Source organism: Bombina bombina, chromosome 7 (assembly GCF_027579735.1).
Source record: "Bombina bombina isolate aBomBom1 chromosome 7, aBomBom1.pri, whole genome shotgun sequence".
In the NCBI taxonomy this organism is placed as follows: domain Eukaryota; kingdom Metazoa; phylum Chordata; class Amphibia; order Anura; family Bombinatoridae; genus Bombina; species Bombina bombina.
This window is the reverse complement of record NC_069505.1, coordinates 156,789,038-156,812,269: the sequence shown is the minus strand read 5'-3', so window position 1 is coordinate 156,812,269 and position 23,232 is coordinate 156,789,038. Positions and strand designations below refer to the sequence as shown.

At 41.0% G+C, this 23,232-nt stretch overlaps 1 protein-coding gene across 2 annotated transcripts in view; it reads right to left on the bottom strand.

The window, feature by feature from the left end:
* BBOX1 (gamma-butyrobetaine hydroxylase 1) overlaps nucleotides 1–23,232 on the bottom strand; it is a 268,381-nt gene that overhangs the window by 116,297 nt on the left and 128,852 nt on the right. For both annotated transcript variants that reach the window (XM_053720388.1, XM_053720389.1), the window contains exon 4: nucleotides 2,534–2,732. In XM_053720388.1, the coding sequence (XP_053576363.1) occupies nucleotides 2,534–2,732 (199 nt within the window). The remainder of the gene's footprint in view (nucleotides 1–2,533; nucleotides 2,733–23,232) is intronic.

Sequence of the window (23,232 nt, the reverse complement as noted above, 5' to 3'; positions counted from 1 at the left end):
CTTACACAATGCAGCCAGGAAGGAAATATTACAGATGAACGCTTCCTTGCAAGTACAAGCATCCTGCTAGATGATTAAAATTATTTTACTTTAGGTTATGGCTACTGAGAAAATGTGTAGATAAAATAGCTTCTTTTTTACATGGAGATGGTTATGTGATATTTTTATAGTCGGTTTTTCCAAATATGCTACAGTTGGATAACGTCCCTTTTTAGGAAAATAAAACAACATTGCAGTATACACTTATCTTGCCTGCTTTTGCTGTATAATGCCTCCCTCCATTTCCTGTATGGGAATGTACCTGAGCCTGCATATTCTATACACTTAAAAAAAACTTACTTTGGGATATAGTATCATTGCTCAATGCAATACTCTTGTTTTATATATATATGTGTGTGTGTTTTGGACCTGCTCAACTACAGTATATCCAATATACAAATCCTAATATATTTTTAGTCTTTTTTTTTTATTTGTTTTAGAAATGCAATGTGGCATCTTGTCACTGCCAAAAGGTGAAAAAATTATCCTGAATTGAAGTTTGAAGGTAGGGACACAGCACAGAATGCCAAGAGAGGATTTATGGCATCAGTATAACTCCAGTTGCAGAGAGCTGCAATACATTGTTATAAAATACATTACAGCAGCAGCAGCAGTAAAGGAATTACATAAAGAAATATAGAAAACTTTAATATAGACAATAATGACACATTGTACTTGTCAGCTGCCCTATAACCAAAATATTCAGGTATAGCATATTTCTGACATCTGGACTCTGTCAGATGATATCTACATAACTTGAATTCCCAAAAGAAATTAGACTTGCTGATGACCCTATTGTTAGTGTTTTCATTGGCAAAGTGAATGGAAATATTTGTACGTCAGTGTTGAACAGTAGCAATAGCGAGTGCAGTCACTTATCTGAGAGACTACATCTGTGTTTTTCATTCTGTGATATGTGCATATTAACTATCATAGCCCTCTCTGGCAGAGAAGAGTTTAAAGGGACATTATAATGCACGTGCTGTAATTTGTGAGAGTGTATCATTTTTGCATTACTGACCCTAGAGAATTAACCCTTAGGATGCATGGACACTTGGACAGCATTGACTTTGGAAATCTGACCACAAGTTTCTGGCTAAATATCGACCACAACATTGGCATATTGAATTCAACAGCCAAAGGCACTTGATAATTGCTCATCACCTACAGATTGAATTATGTCACACGTTGGCCAATGATCTGCACCTGCTCAGACCAGAAAAAAAGATGGATCAGCCCATGCCAACAGCTAATTTTATTTATTTATAGCAATAGATTTGTGCAAAATAAAATTTAAATATAAAAACATAAATCAAATATTTCTGCAATATATCCCCAGTTGGGAAATGAATATGGATATCAATTCTAATGTATACATTTCAGTAAATGACATTTAAAAGTTATTTTAATAAAAAGCACCACTATATCCAATTGCAACACAAAGACCCCATAAACCCACAAAAAAATAAGTACTACCTGATAGGAGCCATGCTGCATGTTTGTCATGTAGTCAATGTTTCCAATTGGCTGTTGAGGTGATATGGATGTGTTGTTAGGTAAAAATAGCATGAAACCACCATTTTAGATTTGCGCGTTGTTTTGTTTGGTGTATTAATTCCAGAGTTTGTTTATCAAAAGCCATTATATTTCCTTAAGGGTGCAGTTGTGGGGAAATGGAGATTGAATCTTGTGGCAGTTATAGAGCTCAGCTGTGTTTGACTTGAGAAGATTGTGATCATTTTGATTATAAAAAAAACAGACAACCCCTTTTTCCTGCTATCGAACTGGAAAGATTGGCATCAAACGCTATGGTGTTTAACCCTCTCGAATTGGGAGCTACACACAAAGCTAAAGTGATGCTTGGAAGCTGCTCCTCAACCAATTAGAAGTGGTAGTTGCACAAATTATTATTATTATTATTGCTGTTTATTTGTAAAGTGATGCAGATTTCATATCTCCAGACATTACTAGGAATCAACAGATCTAGGAAGAGCAACAGATTGTCCTAAAAATTCATGCACTGCAGTTTCTCTGACAGTTATAGGAAGCATTCGTCTAAAATCATTAAATCTAGAGTTGTTCAGTGGCTCCTAATCTTTTCAATTTATAATAATAGCTTAATTGTATTAATGTTGTAACCTAGGGTGAGTCTAACCCACTTTGCACTTCTAACAACATGCATCTCCCACTCTGTGATTGTAAAAAACAGAACTAGGAGGTGGAGTTATTTTGGATCTAAGGCAGAGCATGACAGTTGGGAGCTTTGTAACAAAGGCAGCTGGTACCTATGATAACCGATATTGCTACAATAGTGAATGGGGCACCTAGTATCCCAAATAACTCTTCATTTGCTATAAGCAACTGGTGGCTGGAGAAGACAAGTTTATGTCAGTCAGTGATATCATATATTGAAATGATTCCCATAAATCAATCAGAATCTGTAATACGCACCCACTGGTAGAACCCCCCCCCCCCGAAAGAAGTATACACTTACCCATAAAATGTTAGCTTCATGAATCCAATCCTCTTGCCAAGTCTAACCAATTCCCCTTGTGTAGCCGGAGCACCTTCTAGAAGAACAATTCCCACTCTTCTAAGAGTGCACAGCCATTGGTAGGCACTGTGATCATTACAGAGCACATCTTCATAAGACATGGTGGGTATCTGCAGGTCACTGCCCCAGTACTGGTGTTCTGAAATGAAAATGAATGGTTAGAAACAAAAAAGGTACCAATACATTTGATAGATGATCTTGGGCACAATTTGTTTTATATATGTCTGCAAGTTAAAGGGATAAGAAACCTATTTTTTTCTTTCTTGTTTCAGATAGAGTATGCAATTTTAAAACAATTTTCTAATATACTTCTATTATCATGTTTCCATCTTAATATGAGGAGAGTCCACAACTTCATTCATTACTTGTAGGAAATACAGAACCTGGCCACCAGGAAGAGGCAAAGACACCCCAGCCAAAGGCTTAAACACCTCCCCCACTCCCCTCATCCCCCAGCCATTCTTTGCCTTTCGCCACAGGTGGATGGTAGAGAAGTGTCGGAAGTTTACAGAGTAGTCTCTTATGGAGGGTAGTACTCTACAAGATGGGACTGGAGTTTTAAGTAGTCCTGACAGCCTCTCAGTGAGAGCATGGATGAAAGTTAAAGTCCATAGATGCAAGGAGAGTCTTTCTGCGAAACCATCCCAACTTGTATTAATAGCTCCTTAAGCAATCAGCGTTAATGAGTTTCACTGCCTGCTTTCTACCACTCAAGTTCATGTCAGAGGCGATGCTACAGCACTGTCAAACTTGAGAGGCCATGTTCCTGTTCCACGGCATAGATTCTGGTAAGATCGTTTCATTTTATACATTTATGATAACGCAAGAAGACAGGGTCACAGTTTGACTTCTTTTATCTGTAAAGAATCAAGGGTTAATATCTCCGGGAGGAGATTATTGAACAGGTGGGGATTTATACATGATTACTTGATTGTGTTTTTTGCTGCGACATGTGTGAGATGTGGCTCTGGCAATGTGTGAACAGTCAGGTTCTTCCTTTGTTTTTGATTAACTGCGCAGTCTGTTTTAGTTTGGCACGTTTTTTCTCGGCTGCAGGGGCGGTCCTGCATGGCACTCCATGTGACTGGGTGTGGCCCCCATATCTTCCTGTTTCCTGACCATTGGTTGCAGGAGACAAAGCGGTTTCTCTGTGGGCCTTGGTCATAGGAGGTGGTGAGTGCCCCGGCCATTGGAGGTATAAAGGTGCCATTTATATTTTTTCTGTAGTACATATTAAAGGCGCAAGCTATGGAGGACTCTGATAGAGGGTACTCCATCTTTGCCTAGATCTAATGCCTGTGTTTATTGTGAGGAGGTTATGGTATACCCACCTGGTCAACTATGTTCCAGAGAGAGAGAGAGAGAATCCATCACTTGAAGGCTCGGTCCAAATCGGCTGTCCCAGGGGACATCCTTCTTGTGACCATCCTGGGGTATTGTGACTACGGACACGGGCCTCTCAGGATGGGGCGCTTTTTGGGGTGCCAGGAAGGCACAGGGCAGGTGGAATCAAGAGGAGTCACTTCTTCTGATCAACATCCTGGAACTTCGAGCGATCTTCAACACTCTGAGGACTTGGCCGCTCCTGGGTTTGTCCCAGTTCATCAGATTCCAGTTGGACAACATTACTTCAGTGGCTTACATCAACCATCAGGGGGGAACGAGAAGCTCCATAGCCATGAGGGAAGTATTTTGGATTCTGGAATGGGTGGAGACCTACAACTGTTCGCTGTCAGCGATCCACATTCCGGGTGTGGAAAACTGGGAAGCGGATTTTCTCAGCAGACAATCGTTTCATCTGGGGGAATGGTCTCTTCACCCCGAGGTGTTTGCGGAGATTTGCATCAGATGGGGGACACCGGAGATAGATCTCATGGCATCCAGACTCAACTTCAAGGGATCCCCAGGCAGAACTGAAAGATGCCTTAGCAGTGCCTTGGGGGTTCAACCTGGTCTACATATTTCCACCGTTACCACTTCTTCCTTGAGTAGTGGCCCACATAAAACAGGAGCAAGCTTTGACTATTCTGATTGCTCTGATTGCTCCATCATGGCCACGAAGGATGTGGTTTGCGGATCTGGTGGGGATGTCATCGTGTCCTCCATGGAGGTTACCCTGTCGCAGAGTCCCTTTGTGTATCAAAATCTAGATACTCTGAGGCTGACTGCATGGAAATTGAATGCTTAGTCCTAGCCAAGAGGGTTTTTTCTAAGAGTGTGATTGATACTCTCATTCAAGCTAGGAAGCCAATCACCGGAAGCATCTATCATAAGGTATGAAGGACCTACTTATTATTATTATTATTGGTTATTTGTAGAGCACCAACAGATTCCGCAGCACTATTAACAAAGGCGGAGTGCAACAAAACAATTATAGGGATCAAATGGGTAGAGAGCCCTGCCAAGAGCACTGTTGTAGTCAGCTCTTAAGAAGGTGATAAACAAACAGCTGGACTCTAAGGCTTACATGCTAAGGGGGTTCAGGGGATAGCGATGGATGAGAGGAACTGGTATAAAGAAAGCTTAGCGTAGGTTGTATGCATCTGTGAACAGTACAGTCTTTAGGGAGCACATGAAGCTTTTAAAACTAGAAGAGAGTCTTGTGGAGCAAGGCAGAGAGTTACACAAGATGGGAGCCAGTCTGGAGAAGTCCTGTAAATGGGAGTGTGATGAGGTGACAAGAGAGGAGGAGAGTAGGAGGTCGTGAGCAGAGCGAAGGGGACTGGAGGGAGAGTATCTGGAGACAAGGTCTGAGATATAGGGGTCAGCAGTGCAGTTGAGGGCTTTGTATGTCAGAATGAGAATTTTGTGTTTGATCCTAGAGTCAAGAGGAAGCCAGTGAAGGGATTGGCAGAGAGGTGCAGCAGATGAAGAGTGACATGTAAGGAAGATGAGTCTGGCAGAGGCATTCATTATGGATTGTAAAGGAGCTAGGCAGTAGGTGGGGAGACCAGAAAGGACAGAGTTGCAGTAATCGAGGTGGGAGAGAATGAGAGAGTGGATTAAAATCTCAGTTGTGTCTTGTGTAAGGAAGTGTCTAATTTTAAAGATGTTTTTAAGGTGGAAGTGGCAGGCTTTAGCCAATGACTGAATGTGAGGAGTGAAAGAAAGATCTGAGTCAAATGTGACCCTTTGCAATGTGAGCCTCCTTACCTGTTTTTTCATGCTGATAAGGCTGTTCTTCGCACTGGGTCTGTTTTCTCCCCAAGGTTGTTTCTGATCGCAACATCAATCAGGAGATTGTGGTTCCTTCCTTGTGTCCTAATCCTTCTTCTTCGAAGGCACGGTTACTTCATAATTTGGATTTGGGTTGAGCTTTGAAATTCTATCTTCAGGCTACGAAGGATTTTAGACAGACTTCAGTATTGTTTGTTGTCTATTCGGGGAAGCGCAAGGGGCATAAGGCTTCTTACACTTCCCTATCTTTTGGCTGAGGAGCATGATTCGCTTGGCTTATGAGACAGCGGGAAATAAGCCTCCTCAGAGGATTACGGCTCACTCAACTAGAGCTGTGGCTACCTGGTCCTCCTTACATACTTTTTCAAAGTTTTACAAATTTGATGTTTTTGTTTCGGCGAAAGCAGCTTTTGGAAGAAAGGTTTTGCAGGCTGTGGTGCCCTCAGAATAGGGTCCGCCTCTCTTTTGCCCTCCCGTTTTTTTCATTCAGTGTCCTCTAGAACTTGGGTATTTGTTTCTCACAAGTAATAAATGAAGCTGTGGACTTTCCTTATATTAAGATGGAAAACATACATTATGCTTACCTGATAATTTAATTTCCATCTGTATGAGGAGAGTCCACGGACTCTCCTCATACAGATGGAAATGAAATTATCAGGTAAGCATAATTTATGTTTTTTCTTTGTTCTTTTGGTATCTGTAGTTGAAAGGCAGGGAAGTATGCTTAGGAACCAGCACATTTCTGGAGCAGTATATGGCAGCAGTTTTGCAAGAATGTTATCCATTTGCAAGAGCACTAGATGGCAGCACTATTTCTTGCCATGTAGTGCTCCAGATGCATACCAAGGTATCCCTTCAACACAGAATATCATGGGAAAGAAGCAAATTTTATAATAGAAGTCAGTTGAAAACTTTTTTTAAAATGGTATGCGCTGTCTGAGTCACAAAAGAACATTTTTGGGTTTCATATTCCTTTAATGTTTATGTAAGCAAAAAAAGTCACCAAATGTGGCAGTTTAGTTCTGACTTACAATACATGAAAACCCTCAAATTTGAAGTAAAATGATCAAGTAAAATTCACATTATGATGATCCATAAACCAAATCACACTTCCTATATGAGGGGTTTTAGACAATATTACAGCCAAATAAATGCATTAATATAGTAGGGCTACAGATTTAATGTGAAAGAGCTTCTGGGATTTTCCGAGCCCTGGGAATCTTTACTGTATTCTATGGTATGGTCACTTATACCAAAGAAGGACATGTTGGTCATTGTAACAGATTATGCTTTGTTAACCTTTCTATAAATGTCTCCACTTAATGTAGTGTGGTATCTATTACATGAGTGAATTATCAATTTTTTTACAGGACCTTTCTCTCTAATGGTGTTGTATATGCCTTTATTTCCAGATGAAGAATAATCTAGGACAGATGCTTCACCGGTAGGTACACTAGCTCCCTAACATACATTTTTAATAAAACTATAGTTCAAGACTGCAAATAAAGGGTTATGTGGGAAATATGCACCTATATCTATTGTTGATACTAAGCTTTCAATAACTTGACCATATGTCCCTAACTACAAGAAAATTTATTTTGATATAGATAAATCACTTACAGACATCTAGAAATATGCATCAACATATGCAAGCCATAAACTGTCTTCTAATAGTTTTCATATGAGACAGTTTCTCATAAAAATACATTAATTAAGAGGTAGTCTAACAGTGATCTAATAAATTTAGCTATGGTTGTGCATTATAAGAAACTAAAATCCATGTGGCCGGAATGTACTTATACAACGACTTATACAAAATTGGGATTGTGGTGTAACTTATTTCTTAAGTATAGTAAAGTTTTGTTTCTGATTAAGATCCAAACTGGTATTACTTGATTCAGGATTAAAATTAACTTTGGTACCACAACAAATGGTTTAATCAGCTCAGTGTTCCAGTTGACTTGTAGAGCCAAATTAACCACAAAACTACATAGACAACTTCATAGGGTCATCCCCTTAAAGTAACCTCACTTTATTTATATGAAAAATATCCAATGTATCTCTCTAGATAAGATCTATTCCAGTAACATGGCCAACACGAGGAAGGTAGACGGAGCCATACATTTAGTCAAACCTTTATCCAGTACATCATTGGCTCCAAAAATAATGTCCTGTTTAATCTAGTTTTGCAAATATGGACATAAAGGGCTTTATCGTCATCATCCCCAAACAAGATTAAATCAGTTTATGATATATAGCTGATATTACTTTTAACTTTTTTTTCAAGTTACTGCTAAGTAGTTAAGAGAACCATGGATATGATTCATTTTATAGTTAATTACATAGTTATAGTTATAAAAGGAGATCCAATAGTGTCATGGATAGAAGAATGCTGGAGGATTTGTTTTCATGTTGGATGGGGACAATTTGATAAAAAAAACTCCTATAAAGTCTTTATATGGTCCTACAGACTTCATGAAGGCCACACAAATGGTTTATCATGTACTTATTTTTAGTTGTATATTTAATAGTAGTGATTATTTTAGGAAGAACCGTGAAGAATAGAATATAAACAAGGCAAGACTTTCATGAAAATAACTTTTTTTTAAAAGAATGTTTTTTATCAAAAGTGTCAGTACATACATTCAAGTGCTTGAAAATAGACTAGCGGCTAGATTACGAGTTTTTGCCGGTAAAACTTGCGGTGCTAACGCTTAGTTTATGCTCACCGCTCACCTACAAACAATGCTGGTATTACAGGATTTTTTAAAACCGGCGTTAGCCGCAAAAAAGTGAGCAGAGAGCAAAATTTAGCTCCACATCTCACCTCAATACCAGCGCTGCTTACGGTAGTGGCGAGCTGGCTAAACGTGCTTGTGCACGATTTCCACATAGGAATCAATGGGGCAGAATCGGCTGAAAAAAAAAACACCTGCAAAAAAGCAGCGTTCAGCTCCTAACGCAGCCCCATTGATTCCTATGGGGAAATACATTTTACGTTTACACCTAACACCCTAACATGAACCCCGAGTCTAAACACCCCTAATCTTACACTTATAAACCCCTAATCTGCTGTCCCCAACATTGTCGCCACCTACATTATATTATTAACCCCTAATCTGCCGCTCCAGACACCGCCGCCACCTACATTATACTAATGAACCCCTTCTCTGCTGCCCCCAACATCGCCAAACCCTACATTATATTTATTAACCCCTAATCTGCCACCCCCAATGTCGTCGCCACCTACCTACACTTATTAACCCCTAATCTGCCGTCCCCAATGTCGCCGCCACTATAATAAATATATTAACCCCTAAACCTAAGTCTAACCCTAACCCCCCCTCTAACTTAAATATAATTTTAAATAATCTAAATAAAATTACTATAATTAAATAAATTATTCCTATTTAAAACTAAATACTTACCTGTAAAATAAACCCTAAGGCCTAGATTTAGAGTTTGGCGGTAGCCGTGAAAACCAGCGTTAGAGGCTCCTAATGCTGGTTTTAGGCTAACTCCGGTATTTGGAGTCACTCAAAAAAAGGTCTAACGCTCACTTTTCAGCCGCGACTTTTCCATACCGCAGATCCCCTTACGTTAATTGCGTATCCTATCTTTTCAATGGGATTTTTCTAACTCCGGTATTTAGAGTCGTGTCTGAAGTGAGCGTTAGAAATCTAACGACAAAACTCCAGCCGCAGAAAAAAGTCAGTAGTTAAGAGCTTTCTGGGCTAATGCCGGTTTATAAAGCTCTTAACTACTGTACTCTAAAGTACACTAACACCCATAAACTACCTATGTACCCCTAAACCGAGGTCCCCCCACATCGCCGCAACTCGATTACATTTTTTAACCCCTAATCTGCCGACCGCCAACTACGTTATCCTTATGTACCCCTAATCTGCTGCCCCTAACACCGCCGACCCCTATATTATATTTATTAACCCCTAATCTGCCTCCCACAACGTCGCCGCCAGCTACCTACACTTATTAACCCCTAATCTGCCGTCCGCACGCCGCCGCCAGCTACATTATCCCTATGTACCCCTAATCTGCTGCCCTAACATCGCCGACCCCTATATTATATTTATTAACCCCTAACCTGCCCCCCACAACGTCGCCGCCACCTACCTACAATAATTAACCCCTAATCTGCCGACCGCAAAGAGCCACCAGCTACATTATAGCTATGTACCCCTAATCTGCTGCCCCTAACACCGCCGACCCCTATATTATATTTATTAACCCCTAACCTGCCCTCCCTAACATCGCCGACACCTAACTTCAATTATTAACCCCTAATCTGCCGACCGAATCTCGCCGCTATTCTAATAAATGTATTAACCCCTAAAGCTAAGTCTAACCCTAACACTAACACCCCCCTAAGTTAAATATAATTTTAATCTAACAAAATTAATTAACTCTTATTAAATAAATTATTCCTATTTAAAGCTAAATACTTACCTGTAAAATAAATCCTAATATAGCTACAACATAAATTATAATTATATTATAGCTATTTTAGGATTAATATTTATTTTACAGGTAACTTTGTATTTATTTTAACCAGGTACAATAGCTATTAAATAGTTAAGAACTATTTAATAGCTAAAATAGTTAAAATAATTACAAATTTACCTGTAAAATAAATCCTAACCTAAGTTACAATTAAAAATAACACTACACTATCAATAAATTAATTAAATAAAATACCTACAATTACCTACAATTAAACCTAACACTACACTATCAATAAATAAATTAAATACAATACCTACAAATAACTACAATGAAATAAACTAACTAAAGTACAAAAAATAAAAAAGAACTAAGTTACAAAAAATAAAAAAATATTTACAAACATAAGAAAAATATTACAACAATTTTAAACTAATTACACCTACTCTAAGCCCCCTAATAAAAAAATGCCCTACCCTATTCTAAATTACTAAAGTTCAAAGCTCTTTTACCTTACCAGCCCTGAACAGGGCCCTTTGCGGGGCATGCCCCAGAGAATTCAGCTCTTTTGCCTGTAAAAAAAACCCATACAATACCCCCCCCAACATTACAACCCACCACCCACATACCCCTAATCTAACCCAAACCCCCCTTAAATAAACCTAACACTAAGCCCCTGAAGATCATCCTACCTTGTCTTCACCATACCAGGTTCACCGATCCGTCCTGGCTCCAAAATCTTCATCCAACCCAAGCGGGGGCTGGCGATCCATCTTCCGGCGGCTGAAGAGGTCCAGAAGAGGCTCCAAAGTCTTCATCCTATCCGGGAAGAAGAGTAGATCCGGACCGGCAACCATCATCTTCCAAGCAGCATCTTCTATCTTCATCCGATGAGGACCGGCTCCATCCTGAAGACCTCCACCGCGGACCCATCTTCATCCTGCGACGTCCAACTGAAGAATGACGGTTCCTTTAAGGGACGTCATCCAAGATGGCGTCCCTCGAATTCCGATTGGCTGATAGGATTCTATCAGCCAATCGGAATTAAGGTAGGAATATTCTGATTGGCTGATGGAATCAGCCAATCAGAATCAAGATCAATCCGATTGGCTGATCCAATCAGCCAATCAGATTGAGCTTGCATTCTATTGGCTGATCGGAACAGCCAATAGAATGCGAGCTCAATCTGATTGGCTGATTGGATCAGCCAATCGGATTGAACTTGATTCTGATTGGCTGATTCCATCAGCCAATCAGAATATTCCTACCTTAATTCCGATTGGCTGATAGAATCCTATCAGCCAATCGGAATTCGAGGGACGCCATCTTGGATGACGTCCCTTAAAGGAACCGTCATTCTTCAGTTGGACGTCGCAGGATGAAGATGGGTCCGCGGTGGAGGTCTTCAGGATGGAGCCGGTCCTCATCGGATGAAGATAGAAGATGCCGCTTGGAAGATTATGGTTGCCGGTCCGGATCTACTCTTCTTCCCGGATAGGATGAAGACTTTGGACCCTCTTCTGGACTTCTTCAGTGGATGTCTAGCCCCCGCTTGGGTTGGATGAAGATATCGGAGCCAGGACGGATCGGTGTGATACCCGGTGAGGTGAAGACAAGGTAGGATGATCTTCAAGGGCTTAGTGTTAGGTTTATTTAAGGGGGGTTTGTGTTAGATTAGGGGTATGTGGGTGGTGGGTTGTAATGTTGGGGGGGGGTATTGTATGTTTTTTTTTACAGGCAAAAGAGCTGAACTTCTTGGGGCATGCCCCGCAAAGGGCCCTGTTCAGGGCTGGTAAGGTAAAAGAGCTTTGAACTTTAGTAATTTAGAATAGGGTAGGGCATTTTTTATTTTGGGGGTCTTTGTTATTTTATTAGGGGGCTTAGAGTAGGTGTAATTAGTTTAAAATTGTTGTAAGATTTTCCTTATGTTTGTAAATATTTTTTTATTTTTTGTAACTTAGTTCTTTTTTATTTTTTGTACTTTAGTTAGTTTATTTCATTGTAGTTATTTGTAGATATTGTATTTAATAAATGTATTGATAGTGTAGTGTTAGGTTTAATTGTAGGTAATTGTAGATATTTTATTTAATTAATTTAATGATAGTGTAGTGTTGGGTTTAATTGTAACTTAGGTTAGGATTTATTTTACAGGTAAATTTGTTATTATTTTAACTATTTTAGCTATTAAATAGTTCTTAACTATTTAATAGCTATTGTACCTGGTTAAAATAAATGCAAAGTTACCTGTAAAATAAATATTAATCCTAAAATAGCTATAATATAATTATAATTTATATTGTAGCTATATTAGGATTTATTTTACAGGTAAGTATTTAGCTTTAAATAGGAATAATTTATTTAATAAGAGTTAATTAATTTCGTTAGATTAAAATTATATTTAATTTAGGGGGGTGTTAGTGTTAGGGTTAGACTTAGCTTTAGGGGTTAATACATTTATTAGAATAGCGGTGAGCTCAAATCGGCAGATTAGGGGTTAATAATTGAAGTTAGGTGTCGGCGATGTTAGGGAGGGCAGATTAGGGGTTAATACTATTTATTATAGGGTTAGTGAGGCGGATTAGGGGTTAATAACTTTATAATAATAGCGGTGCTGTCCGCTCGGCAGATTAGGGGTTAATAAGTGTAGTTAGGTGGAGGCGACTTTGTGGGGGGCAGATTAGGGGTTAATAAATATAATATAGGGGTCGGCAATGTTAGGGCCGCAGATTAGGGGTACATAGGGATAACGTAGGTAGCGGCGGTTTACGAAGCGGCAGATTAGGGGTTAATAATAATATGCAGGGGTCAGCGATAGCGGGGGCGGCAGATTAGGGGTTAATAAGTGTAAGGTTAGGGGTGTTTAGACTCGGGGTACATGTTAGAGTGTTAGGTGCAGACGTAGGAAGTGTTTTCCCATAGCAAACAATGGGGCTGCGTTAGGAGCTGAACGCGGCTTTTTTGCAGGTGTTTGGTTTTTTTTCAGCTCAAACAGCCCCATTGTTTTCTATGGGGGAATCATGCACGAGCACGTTTTTGAGGCTGGCCGCTTGCGTAAGCAACTCTGGTATTGAGAGTTGAAGCTGCGTTAAATATGCTCTACGCTCCTTTTTTGGAGCCTAACGCAGCCTTTATGTGGACTCTCAATACCAGAGTTATTTTTATGGTGCGGCCAGAAAAAAGCCGGCGTTAGCTTTTCGGGTCGTTACCGACAAAACTCTAAATCTATCCGTAAGATAGTTACAATATAACTAATAGTTACATTGTAACTATTTTAGGATTTATTTTTATTTTACAGGCAAGTTTGTATTTATTTTAGCTAGGTACAATAGTTATTAAATAGTTATTAACTATTTAGTAAAAATTTGTAAAATTAAGCCTAACCTAAGTTACAATTACACTACACTATAATTAAATTAATTACCTAAACTAACTACAATTAAATACAATTAAATTAAATAAACTAAAGTACGAAAAACAAACACTAAATTACAAAAAATAATAAAATAATTACAAGAATTTTAAACTAATTACACCTACTCTAATCCCCCTAATAAAATAAAAAAGTCCCCTAAAATAAAAAAAATCCCTACCCTATACTAAATTACAAATAGCCCTTAAAAGGGCTTTTTGATACAATACCCCCCCCAACATTAAAACCCACAACACACACACCCAACCCTACTTTAAAACCCACCCAATCCCCCCTTAATAAAACCTAACACTAACCCCTTGAAGATCACCCTACCTTGAGAAGTCTTCACCCAACCGGGCAAAAGTGGTCCTCCAGAGGGGCAGAAGTCTTCATCCGATCCTGGCAGAAGAGGACCTCCAGATGGGCAGAAGTCTTCATCCAGGCGGCATCTTCTATCTTCATCCATCCGGAGCAGGTCCATCTTCAAGCTAGCCGACGCGGAGCATCTTCTTCCAACGACATCCAACTGAAGAATGAAGGTTCCTTTAAATGATGTCATCCAAGATGGCGTCCTTTGAATTCCGATTGGCTGATAGGATTCTATCAGCCAATCGGAATTAAGGTAGTGCCAGGGTTTATCCCTGTTTTGTTTGCCATGTGCTGCTGGCAGCCATTTTACTCACCTCTCTTGCTGACTATGGTGCATTGTGGGGGATGCTACTCATTTCTTGCACTTCCTTTTATGGCCAGACTGGTGTACATCATCCCTGTAAGACAGGATGCAGTGTCAGAATTGTGATGTCATCACTTATTATTTAAAGGACATCTGTTCAGTATGCTTTGCCTTTGCCTTGTCTCAGACCTGTTTGTGAGAGTTCCTGTGTATTACCTGGCTGCCTGACATCCTTCCTGGTTCCTGATCCCTGGCTTGTTCCTGACTCTGCTGTTTTCCTTATTCCTGATTCTAGCTCGTCTGACTATTCGCTTTGGCTCCTGACTGGGCTCGTATGACTACCAGCACTGGTTTTGACTCCTGGCTTGTTATTTGACTTGTGGACTTTTTATTATTTTTTTGCTATTAATAAATGTGTGATTATTTTTGCACTTCCCGTCTCAGTCTGATTTCTGGCATCCTGACATTACGCAAAGGCCATGAATCCTGATGGTGCTAATTATCCACCTTTACCTGCCATCATTTCCAGGATGGATGTACAGGATCACTGCTTGGATCAATTTGCACTAGCCCTGCAAACCCTGCTGACTCGCACTGCACATTTGGACCAAAGTGTCCCGCAAGTTATGGCTGCTCCTGTTTCCACTGCTGCACCTATGCTTACCCGGTGCATGTCCGGTTCTGCACCTCTACCTCAGCGATATGGAGGCGATCCTATTCAGTGCAGAGGGTTTTTGAACCAGGTGAGCACTTACTTTGAGATGTCACCTCAGGCGTTTCCATCTGACAGAGCTAAGGTGGGATTTCTCATCTCGTTACTCTCTGACACAGGTCTTGACTGGGCTAATCCCTTGTGGGAGACGAATAAACCTGTGATTTCAAATTACCCTGAATTTGTGGCCTCCTTTCGAAGGGTATTTGATGTTCTGGCTCGCTCCTCCTCTGCTGCTAAACGACTCATGTCCATTCAGCAAGGTACAAGATCTGTTGCGCAGTATGCTATTGAGTTCCGTATGCTTGCCGCAGAAGTAGGTTGGAACAATGAAGCCCTTGTTCCTGCCTTCTTTCATGGGCTCTCTGATGCGATTAAAGACGAAGTTGCTGTCAGAGATTTACCAGAGGATCTCGAGGCATTGGTGTCTTTTTTTTATCCTAATTGACATCAGACTCAGAGAGAGGCCCTCTTTCAAGGAGCGCTTGCGGAAGCCTCCTGTTCCATTGTCTCCTACGTGTTCGTTCCCACCCATACCTCCCTCTCCTCCCATGCCTCCTGGTCCCGAGTCACCAGGTACTGCTGAGCCGATGCAGTTGGGATTCACGCGTCTCTCCGCGGCGGAGAGGGCCTTTAGGAAGAGGGAGGGGCTCTGCCTCTATTGTGGGTTACAGAGTCACCTTTTGAAGTCTTGTCCTACACAGCCGGGAAACACTCACACCTAAGGTCCTTGCGGGTGCAGACCTTGGGTGGTTTATCCTCGTCCCCAAAAGCACTGTCAATGAAATAGCCCGCAGCACCGCTTAAGGAGAAACCTTTAGCCCGCAATGAACCGCTTTAAGGGACACTGAACCCAAATTTTTTCTTTCGTGATTCAGATACAGCATGAAATTTTAAGCAACTTTCTAATTTACTCCAATTATCAAATTTTCTTCATTCTCTTGGTATCTTTATTTGAAATGCAAGAATGTAAGTTTAGATGCCGGCCCATTTTTGGTGAACAACCTCGGTTGTTCTTGCTGATTGGTGGATAAATTCATCCACCAATAAAATAGTGCTGTCCAGAGAGTTCTGAACCCCAAAAAAGCTTAGATGCATTCTTTTTCAAATAAAGATAGCAAGAGAATGAAGAAAAAATGATAATAGGAGTAAATTAGAAAGTTGTTTAAAATTGCATGCTCTATCTGAATCACAAAAGAAAAAAATTGGGTTCAGTGTCCCTTTAAGGAGAAACCTTTGGTCACGGTTGTCCTTTCCTGGGTGGACTCCTCCATAGTCACTCAGGCTTTTGTTGACTCCGGTGCTGCAGGCTATTTCATTGACAGTGCTTTTGTATTAAAGCATTCCATTCCTGTTTTGCCTTGGTCCGTTCTGCTTGCTATTGAGGCCATTGATGGCAGGTCCCATTCACGAAACTGCTCCATTGTCCAAGGCTGTTGGGGTTCTCCATTTTGAAAGCCTCCAGTTCCAGGTTGTAAACTCTCCGCATTTTCCGGTTGTTCTGGGTTATCCCTGGCTCCAAAAGCACAATCCCAGTGTCAACTGGCGCAGGTCCGAAATTTTGTCGTGGTCGCCGCAATGTATTTCCATTTGTGTTCGGAAACCAGTTAAAGTCTTGTGCACTTCTTCTGTATCTCAATTGCCAGAGGAGTACCGAGAGTTACTAGACATTTTTGACAAGGTGCGTGCCGTTACATTGCCTCCTCACCGGTCTTACGATTGTGCCATAGACCTGCAACCCGGAGCCATTCCTCCTCGGGGCCGGGTGTACCCTCTGTCTGTTGCAGACAATTGTGCTATGGAGTAGTATGTTGCTGATGCTCTGTTGAGGGGGATCATTCGCAAATCCTGCTCTCCTGCAGGGGCTGGCTTCTTCTTTGTGAAGAAAAAGGGTGGCGAGTTAAGACCATGCATCAATTATAGGGGTCTTAATCGTCTTACCATTAAGAATGCTTACCCTATTCTGCTCATTACGGAACTGTTCGACCGCCTCAAGGGAGCTACAGTCTTTACTAAACTTGATTTGAGAGGAGAGTACAATCTTGTTAGGATTAAGGAGGGCCACAAATGGAAAACAGCATTTAACACCAGGAGCGGGCATTATGAGTATCTTGTAATGCCCTTTGGCCTATGTAATGCTCCTGCTGTTTTTCAGGAATTTATTAATGATGTCCAACGAGATATGTTGCAAGAGTGTGTTGTGGTGTACTTAGACAACATCCTCATACACTCACCCACACTTGAGGCTCATCGTTCTGATGTTACACGGGTTCTTCAGAGACTACGTGAGAACAGCCTGTTTTGTAAACTCGAGAAATGTGAGTTCCATCAGACTCAAGTAACCTTCCTAGGTTATGTTATCTCTGTTGCAGGGTTCTCCATGGATCCTGACAAGTTATCTGCAGTTCTGCAGTAGCCTCGTCCAGTTGGTCTTTGGTCTATTCAACGTTTTTTGGGGTTCACCAATTACTATAGAAAGTTTATTAAAAACCTTGGTCAAACCTATCACAGACATGACCCGTAAAGAGAATGATTCACTCCATTGGTCACCTACTGCCATTAAGGCATTTGATAGTCTTAATGACATGATAGTTGATGCGTCTGAGACTGGAGTAGGTGCCCTCTTGTCTCAACGTCCTACGCCTGATGGTTCCTTGCATCCGTGTGGTTTCTTCTCTAAGAAATTGTCTCCAGCAGAGTGCAATTTTGAAATTGGCGACAGGGAATTACTGGCCATAATTTTGGCACTCAAGGAATGGAGGCATCTTCTTGAGGGTACTAGTGTGCCAGTGCTCATTCTTACTGACCACAAGAATTTAACTTATCTATCTAAAGCAAAACGTTTGTCGCCCCGACAGGCCAGATGGGCACTATTTTTGTCTCGTTTTAATTATGTGGTCTCCTACCTGCCTGGTAGTAAGAATGTTAGGGCTGATGCCCTCTCTCGACAATTTTCGCCTGTGTCTAAGGAGGAGTCTGTACCTACTCCTATTATACCTCCTGATCATATTTTGGCTACCATACATACTAATTTGACTTCTCCCTTGGGGGAGGAGATTCTGGCTGCACAAACCAATGCACTCCTGAGAAACCTAGTGGTAAGTGTTTTGTTCCTGAGAATCTTCGACCTAAACTTTTGCACACTTACCACTATCCTAAAGCTGCAGGTCACCCAGGCAAGAACCAAATGATTTGTCCTGTCACTCAACAATTCTGGTGGCCAGGTCTTCATTCTGATGTTGCTGCGTATGTTGCCTCCTGCTCAGTTTGTGCACAGAATAAGACTCCTCGATGTCTTCCTGTGGGTCTTCTTCAACCTATTGCTAATGGTGAGCGTCCTTGGTCACATCTTTCCAATGACTTCATTGTTGAGCTCCCTATTTCCAATGACAATACCGTTATCCTTATGGTGGTTGACCGTTTTTCTAAAATGTCACATTGCATTCCCTTGATTAAGCTGCCTACCGCTCAGGAGCTTGCTTCAATTTTTCGTTTACATGGGTTACCCAAGGAGATAGTGTCAGACTGGGGTAGCCAGTTTGTCTCCAGATTTTGGCGTTCCTTTTGTGCTCAAATGGGGATCCAGCTTTCCTTCTCCTCGGCATATCACCCTCAATCCAATGGGGCTGCGGAACGGTCTAATCAAGCTCTGAAACAGTTCCTCCATTGCTATGTTTCAGATCACCACAATAATTGGTCTGAACTGTTACCTTGGGCAGAGTTTGCTCGCAACAGTGCTATTAATGCTTCCTCCAAGTTATCCCCGTTCATGGCGAATTATGGGTTTCAACCATCCTTGTTGCCCGATTCATTCATGTCTCAGGGTATTCCGGCTTTGGAGGAGCATCTCCGGCAACTCTGTTCCACGTGGGTGCAAATTCAGGATTGCCTTCATCGTTCTATGCAGCGCCAAAAGTTCCAGGCTGATCGTAGGCGTCTGCCCGCACCTTCCTACCAGGTTGGTGAGAGAGTTTGGCTGTCCTCCCGTAACTTGAACCTTTGGTGTGCCTTCCAATAAATTGGCTCCCCATTATGTTGGTCTTTTTCGAATACCCCGACGGGTTAATCCTGTGGCCTACGCTCTTGACCTTCCTCCTGCTATGAGCATCTCCAATGTTTTTCATGTCTCCCTCTTGAAACCATTGGTTTACCACTGTGTTGCCTCGTCCCCGTCCAATCTTTGTTGACAACCATGAGGAGTATGAGGTCAGCAGCATTATTGATTCTCGTATGTCCAGGGGCCGTAAACAGTATTTGGTTCACTGGAGGGGCTACGGTCCGGAGGAGGGTTCTTGGGTTCCCTCCTCTGATGTTCATGCTCCCGCCCTCCTCCGTGCTTTCCATGCCCGTTTCCCCAATAAGCCTTTTGTCCTCCCGCGGGGGAAGGGTCATTGAGGGGAGGGTACTGTCAGGGTTTTTCCCTGTTTTGTTTGCCATATGCTGCTGGCAGCCATTTTACTCACCTCTCTTGCTGACTATGGTGCATTGTGGGGGATGCTGCTAATTTCCTGCACTTCCTTTTATGGCCAGACTGGTGTGCATCATCCCTGTGAGACAGGATGCAATCTCAGAATTGTGATGTCATCCCTTATTATTTAACCCCTTAATGACCACAGCACTTTTCCATTTTCTGTCCGTTTGGGACCAAGGCTATTTTTACATTTTTGCGGTGTTTGTGTTTAGCTGTAATTTTCCTCTTACTCATTTACTGTACCCACACATATTATATACCGTTTTTCTCGCCATTAAATGGACTTTCAAAATATACCATTATTTTCATCATATCTTATAATTTACTATAAAAATATTATAAAATATGAGGAAAAAATGGAAAAAAACACACTTTTTCTAACTTTGACCCCCAAAATCTGTTACACATCTACAAACACCAAAAAACACCCATGCTAAATAGTTTCTAAATTTTGTCCTGAGTTTAGAAATACCCAATGTTTACATGTTCTTTGCTTTTTTTGCAAGTTATAGGGCCATAAATACAAGTAGCACTTTGCCATTTCCAAACCACCTTTTTTCAAAATTAGCGCTAGTTACATTGGGACACTAATATCTTTCAGGAATCTCTGAATATCCAATGACATGTATATATATTTTTTTTAGAAGACATCCCAAAGTATTGATCTAGGCCCATTTTGGTATATTTCATGCCACCATTTCACCGCCGAATGCGATCAAATAAAAAAATGTTTTTACTTTTTCACAAGTTTTTTCACAAACTTTAGGTTTCTCACTGAAATTATTTACAAACAACTCATGAAATTATGGAATAAATGGTTGTAAATGCTTCTCTGGGATCCCCTTTGTTCATAAATAGCAGACATATATGGCTTTGGCTTTGCTTTTTGGTAATTATAAGGCCGCTAAATGCTGCGCATCACATGTGTATTATGGCCAGCAGTGAAGGGGTTAATTAGGTAGTTTGTAGGGAGCTTGCAGGGTTAATTTTAGCTTTAGTGTAGAGATCAGACTCCCACCTGACACATCCCACCCCCTGATCCCTCCCAAACAGCTCCCTTCCCTCCCCCACCCCACAATTGTCCCCGCCATCTTAAGTACTGGCAGAAAGTCTAAATAAAAGGTATTAAAAAAAAATATTATTTTTTTTTTAGCATATTTACATATGCTGCTATGTAGGGTCCCCCCTTAGCCCCCAACCTCCCTGATCCCCCCAAAATAGCTCCCTAACCCTCCCCCTCTGCCTTATTGGGGCCATCTTGGGTACTGGCAGCTGTCTGCCAGTACCCAGTTTGCAAATAAAAATGTTTTTTTTTTATTATTTTTTTTTTATTTGTTTCTGTAGTGTAGCTTCCCCCCCACAGTCCAATACCCCACCAGCCAAACTGATCACCAAATAAATATATTAACCCCTTTGATCCCCACTTCTAACAAAAAACTTTCTGTAGCGTAGTGGTTCCCACCCGCTCCGTCCCCGTGCACGCGCCCGCCCGGCCTCCCCGTGCAGGTGCGCGCGTCGGTGCGCGTCCCCCAGGTCGTTCCCGCCTCCCTCCGCATCACAAAGGCCATCGATGGCTGCCACCCACCTCCCACACCGGCTCCCACCCACCAACGAACGTAGCCGTTAATGTCCGGATGGCTAAAAATGGTTATTGCAGGATGCCTCGATATCGAGGCATCACTGCAATAACCGGGATCGCTTCCAGCTGCTTTCCACACCGAGGACGTGCAGGGTACGTCCTCAGGCGTTAACTGCCTTTTTTTCGAGGACGTACCCTGCACGTCCTCGGTCATTAAGGGGTTAAAGGATTACTTTCTGTTATAATTTTTAAGCTAAACAACTAACATATTAAAGTTAATAAACATTAATTAAAACCTACTGACCTATATTTTCTCCAAAACGAAGTTTCATAACGTTCTAAAAGTTATATCTTTTATTCACAGATGATGTCACATTATCCTGCCCACTATTTTCAGCACTGCGTGTTCAAAATACTTAAACCAATAACTTTGTGTTTAAAGCGCCATTTTGAAACCTAGGTATTGTAAGCAGATTGGTACAGAGCAAAGGATACCCACGGAGTGGGTTTGGAAAACAATTAAATTTGCAGACAAGATTTCTGATATACGGTAGAAATATGTTACTGAAATGCTATTGATAAAAAGTGTATTTGGGGTAGTTAGTAACAGGCATAGAAAATATTTACTTACAGTGGCCCTTTAAAGGGCCTCTGTTCAGTATGCTTTGCCTTTGCGTTGTCTCAGACCTGTTTGTGAGAGTTCCTGTGTATTACCTGGCTGCTTAACGTCCTTCCTGGTTCCTGATCCCTGGCTTGTTTCTGACTCTGCTGTTTTCCTTGTTCCTGATTCCGGCTCGTCTGACTATTCGCTTTGGCTCCTGACTCGGCTCGTCTGACTACCAGCTCTGGTTTTGACTCCTGGCTTGTTATTTGACTTGTGGACTTTTTATTATTTTTTGCTATTAATAAAGGTGTGATTATTTTTGCACTTCTCGTCTCAGTCTGATTCCTGGCACCCTGACAGGTAAGAAAAATCCTATTGGCTGATGCAATCAGCCAATAGAATTGAGCTTTCATTCTATTGGTTGATTGGATCAGCCAATAGGATTGAACTTCAATTCTATTGGCTGATTGCATCAGCCAATAGGATTTTTCCTACCGTAATTCCGATTGACTGATAGAATCCTATCAGCCAATCGGAATTCAAGGGATGCCATCTTGGATGACGTCATTTAAAGGAACCTTCATTCTTCAGTTGGATGTCGTTGGAAGAGGATGCTCCGCGTCGGCTGGCTTGAAGATAGACCCGCTCCGATGGATGAAGATAGAAGATGCCGCCTGGATGAAGACTTCTGCCTGTCTGAAGGTCCTCTTCTGTCCGGATCGGATGAAGACTTCTGCCCCTCTGGAGGACCACTTCTGCCCGGTTGGGTGCAGACGTCTCAAGGTAGGGTGATCTTTAAGGGGTTAGTGTGTGGGTGGTGGGATTGGGTGGGTTTTAGAGTAGGGTTGGGTGTGTGGTGGTGGGTTTTAATGTTGGGGGTTTTTTTATAGGTAAAAGAGCTGATTACTTTGGGGCAATGCCCTGCAAAAAGCCCTTTTAGGGCTATTTGTAATTTAGTATAGGGGGGCTTTTTTATTTTATTAGGGGGATTAGAGTAGGTGTAATTAGTTTAACATTCTTGTAATTATTTTATTATTTTTAGTAATTTAGTGTTTGTTTTCGTACTTTAGTTTATTTAATTGTATTTAATTGTAGTTAGTTTAGGTAATTAATTTAATTATAGTGTAGTTATTAGGTGTAATTGTAACTTAGGTTAGGGTTTATTTTACAGGTAAATTTGTACGTATTTTAGCTAGGTAGTTATTAAATCATTAATAACTATTTAATAACTATTGTACCTAGTTAAAATAAATACAAAGTTGCCTGTAAAAAAAAAAAAAAAAAAACCCTGAGATAGCTACAATGTAACTTAGGGTTTATTTTACAGGTAAATATTTAGTCTTAAATAGGAATAATTTATTTAATTCTAGTAATTTTATTTAGATTATTTTAAATTATATTTAAATTAGGGGTTTAGATTTAGGATTAGATTTAGGATTAGGGGTTAATACATTTAATATAGTGGCAGCGTCGTTGGGGGCGGCAGATTATGGGTTAATAAATATAGGTAGGTGTCAGCGATGTTAGGGACGGCAGATTAGGGGTTAATA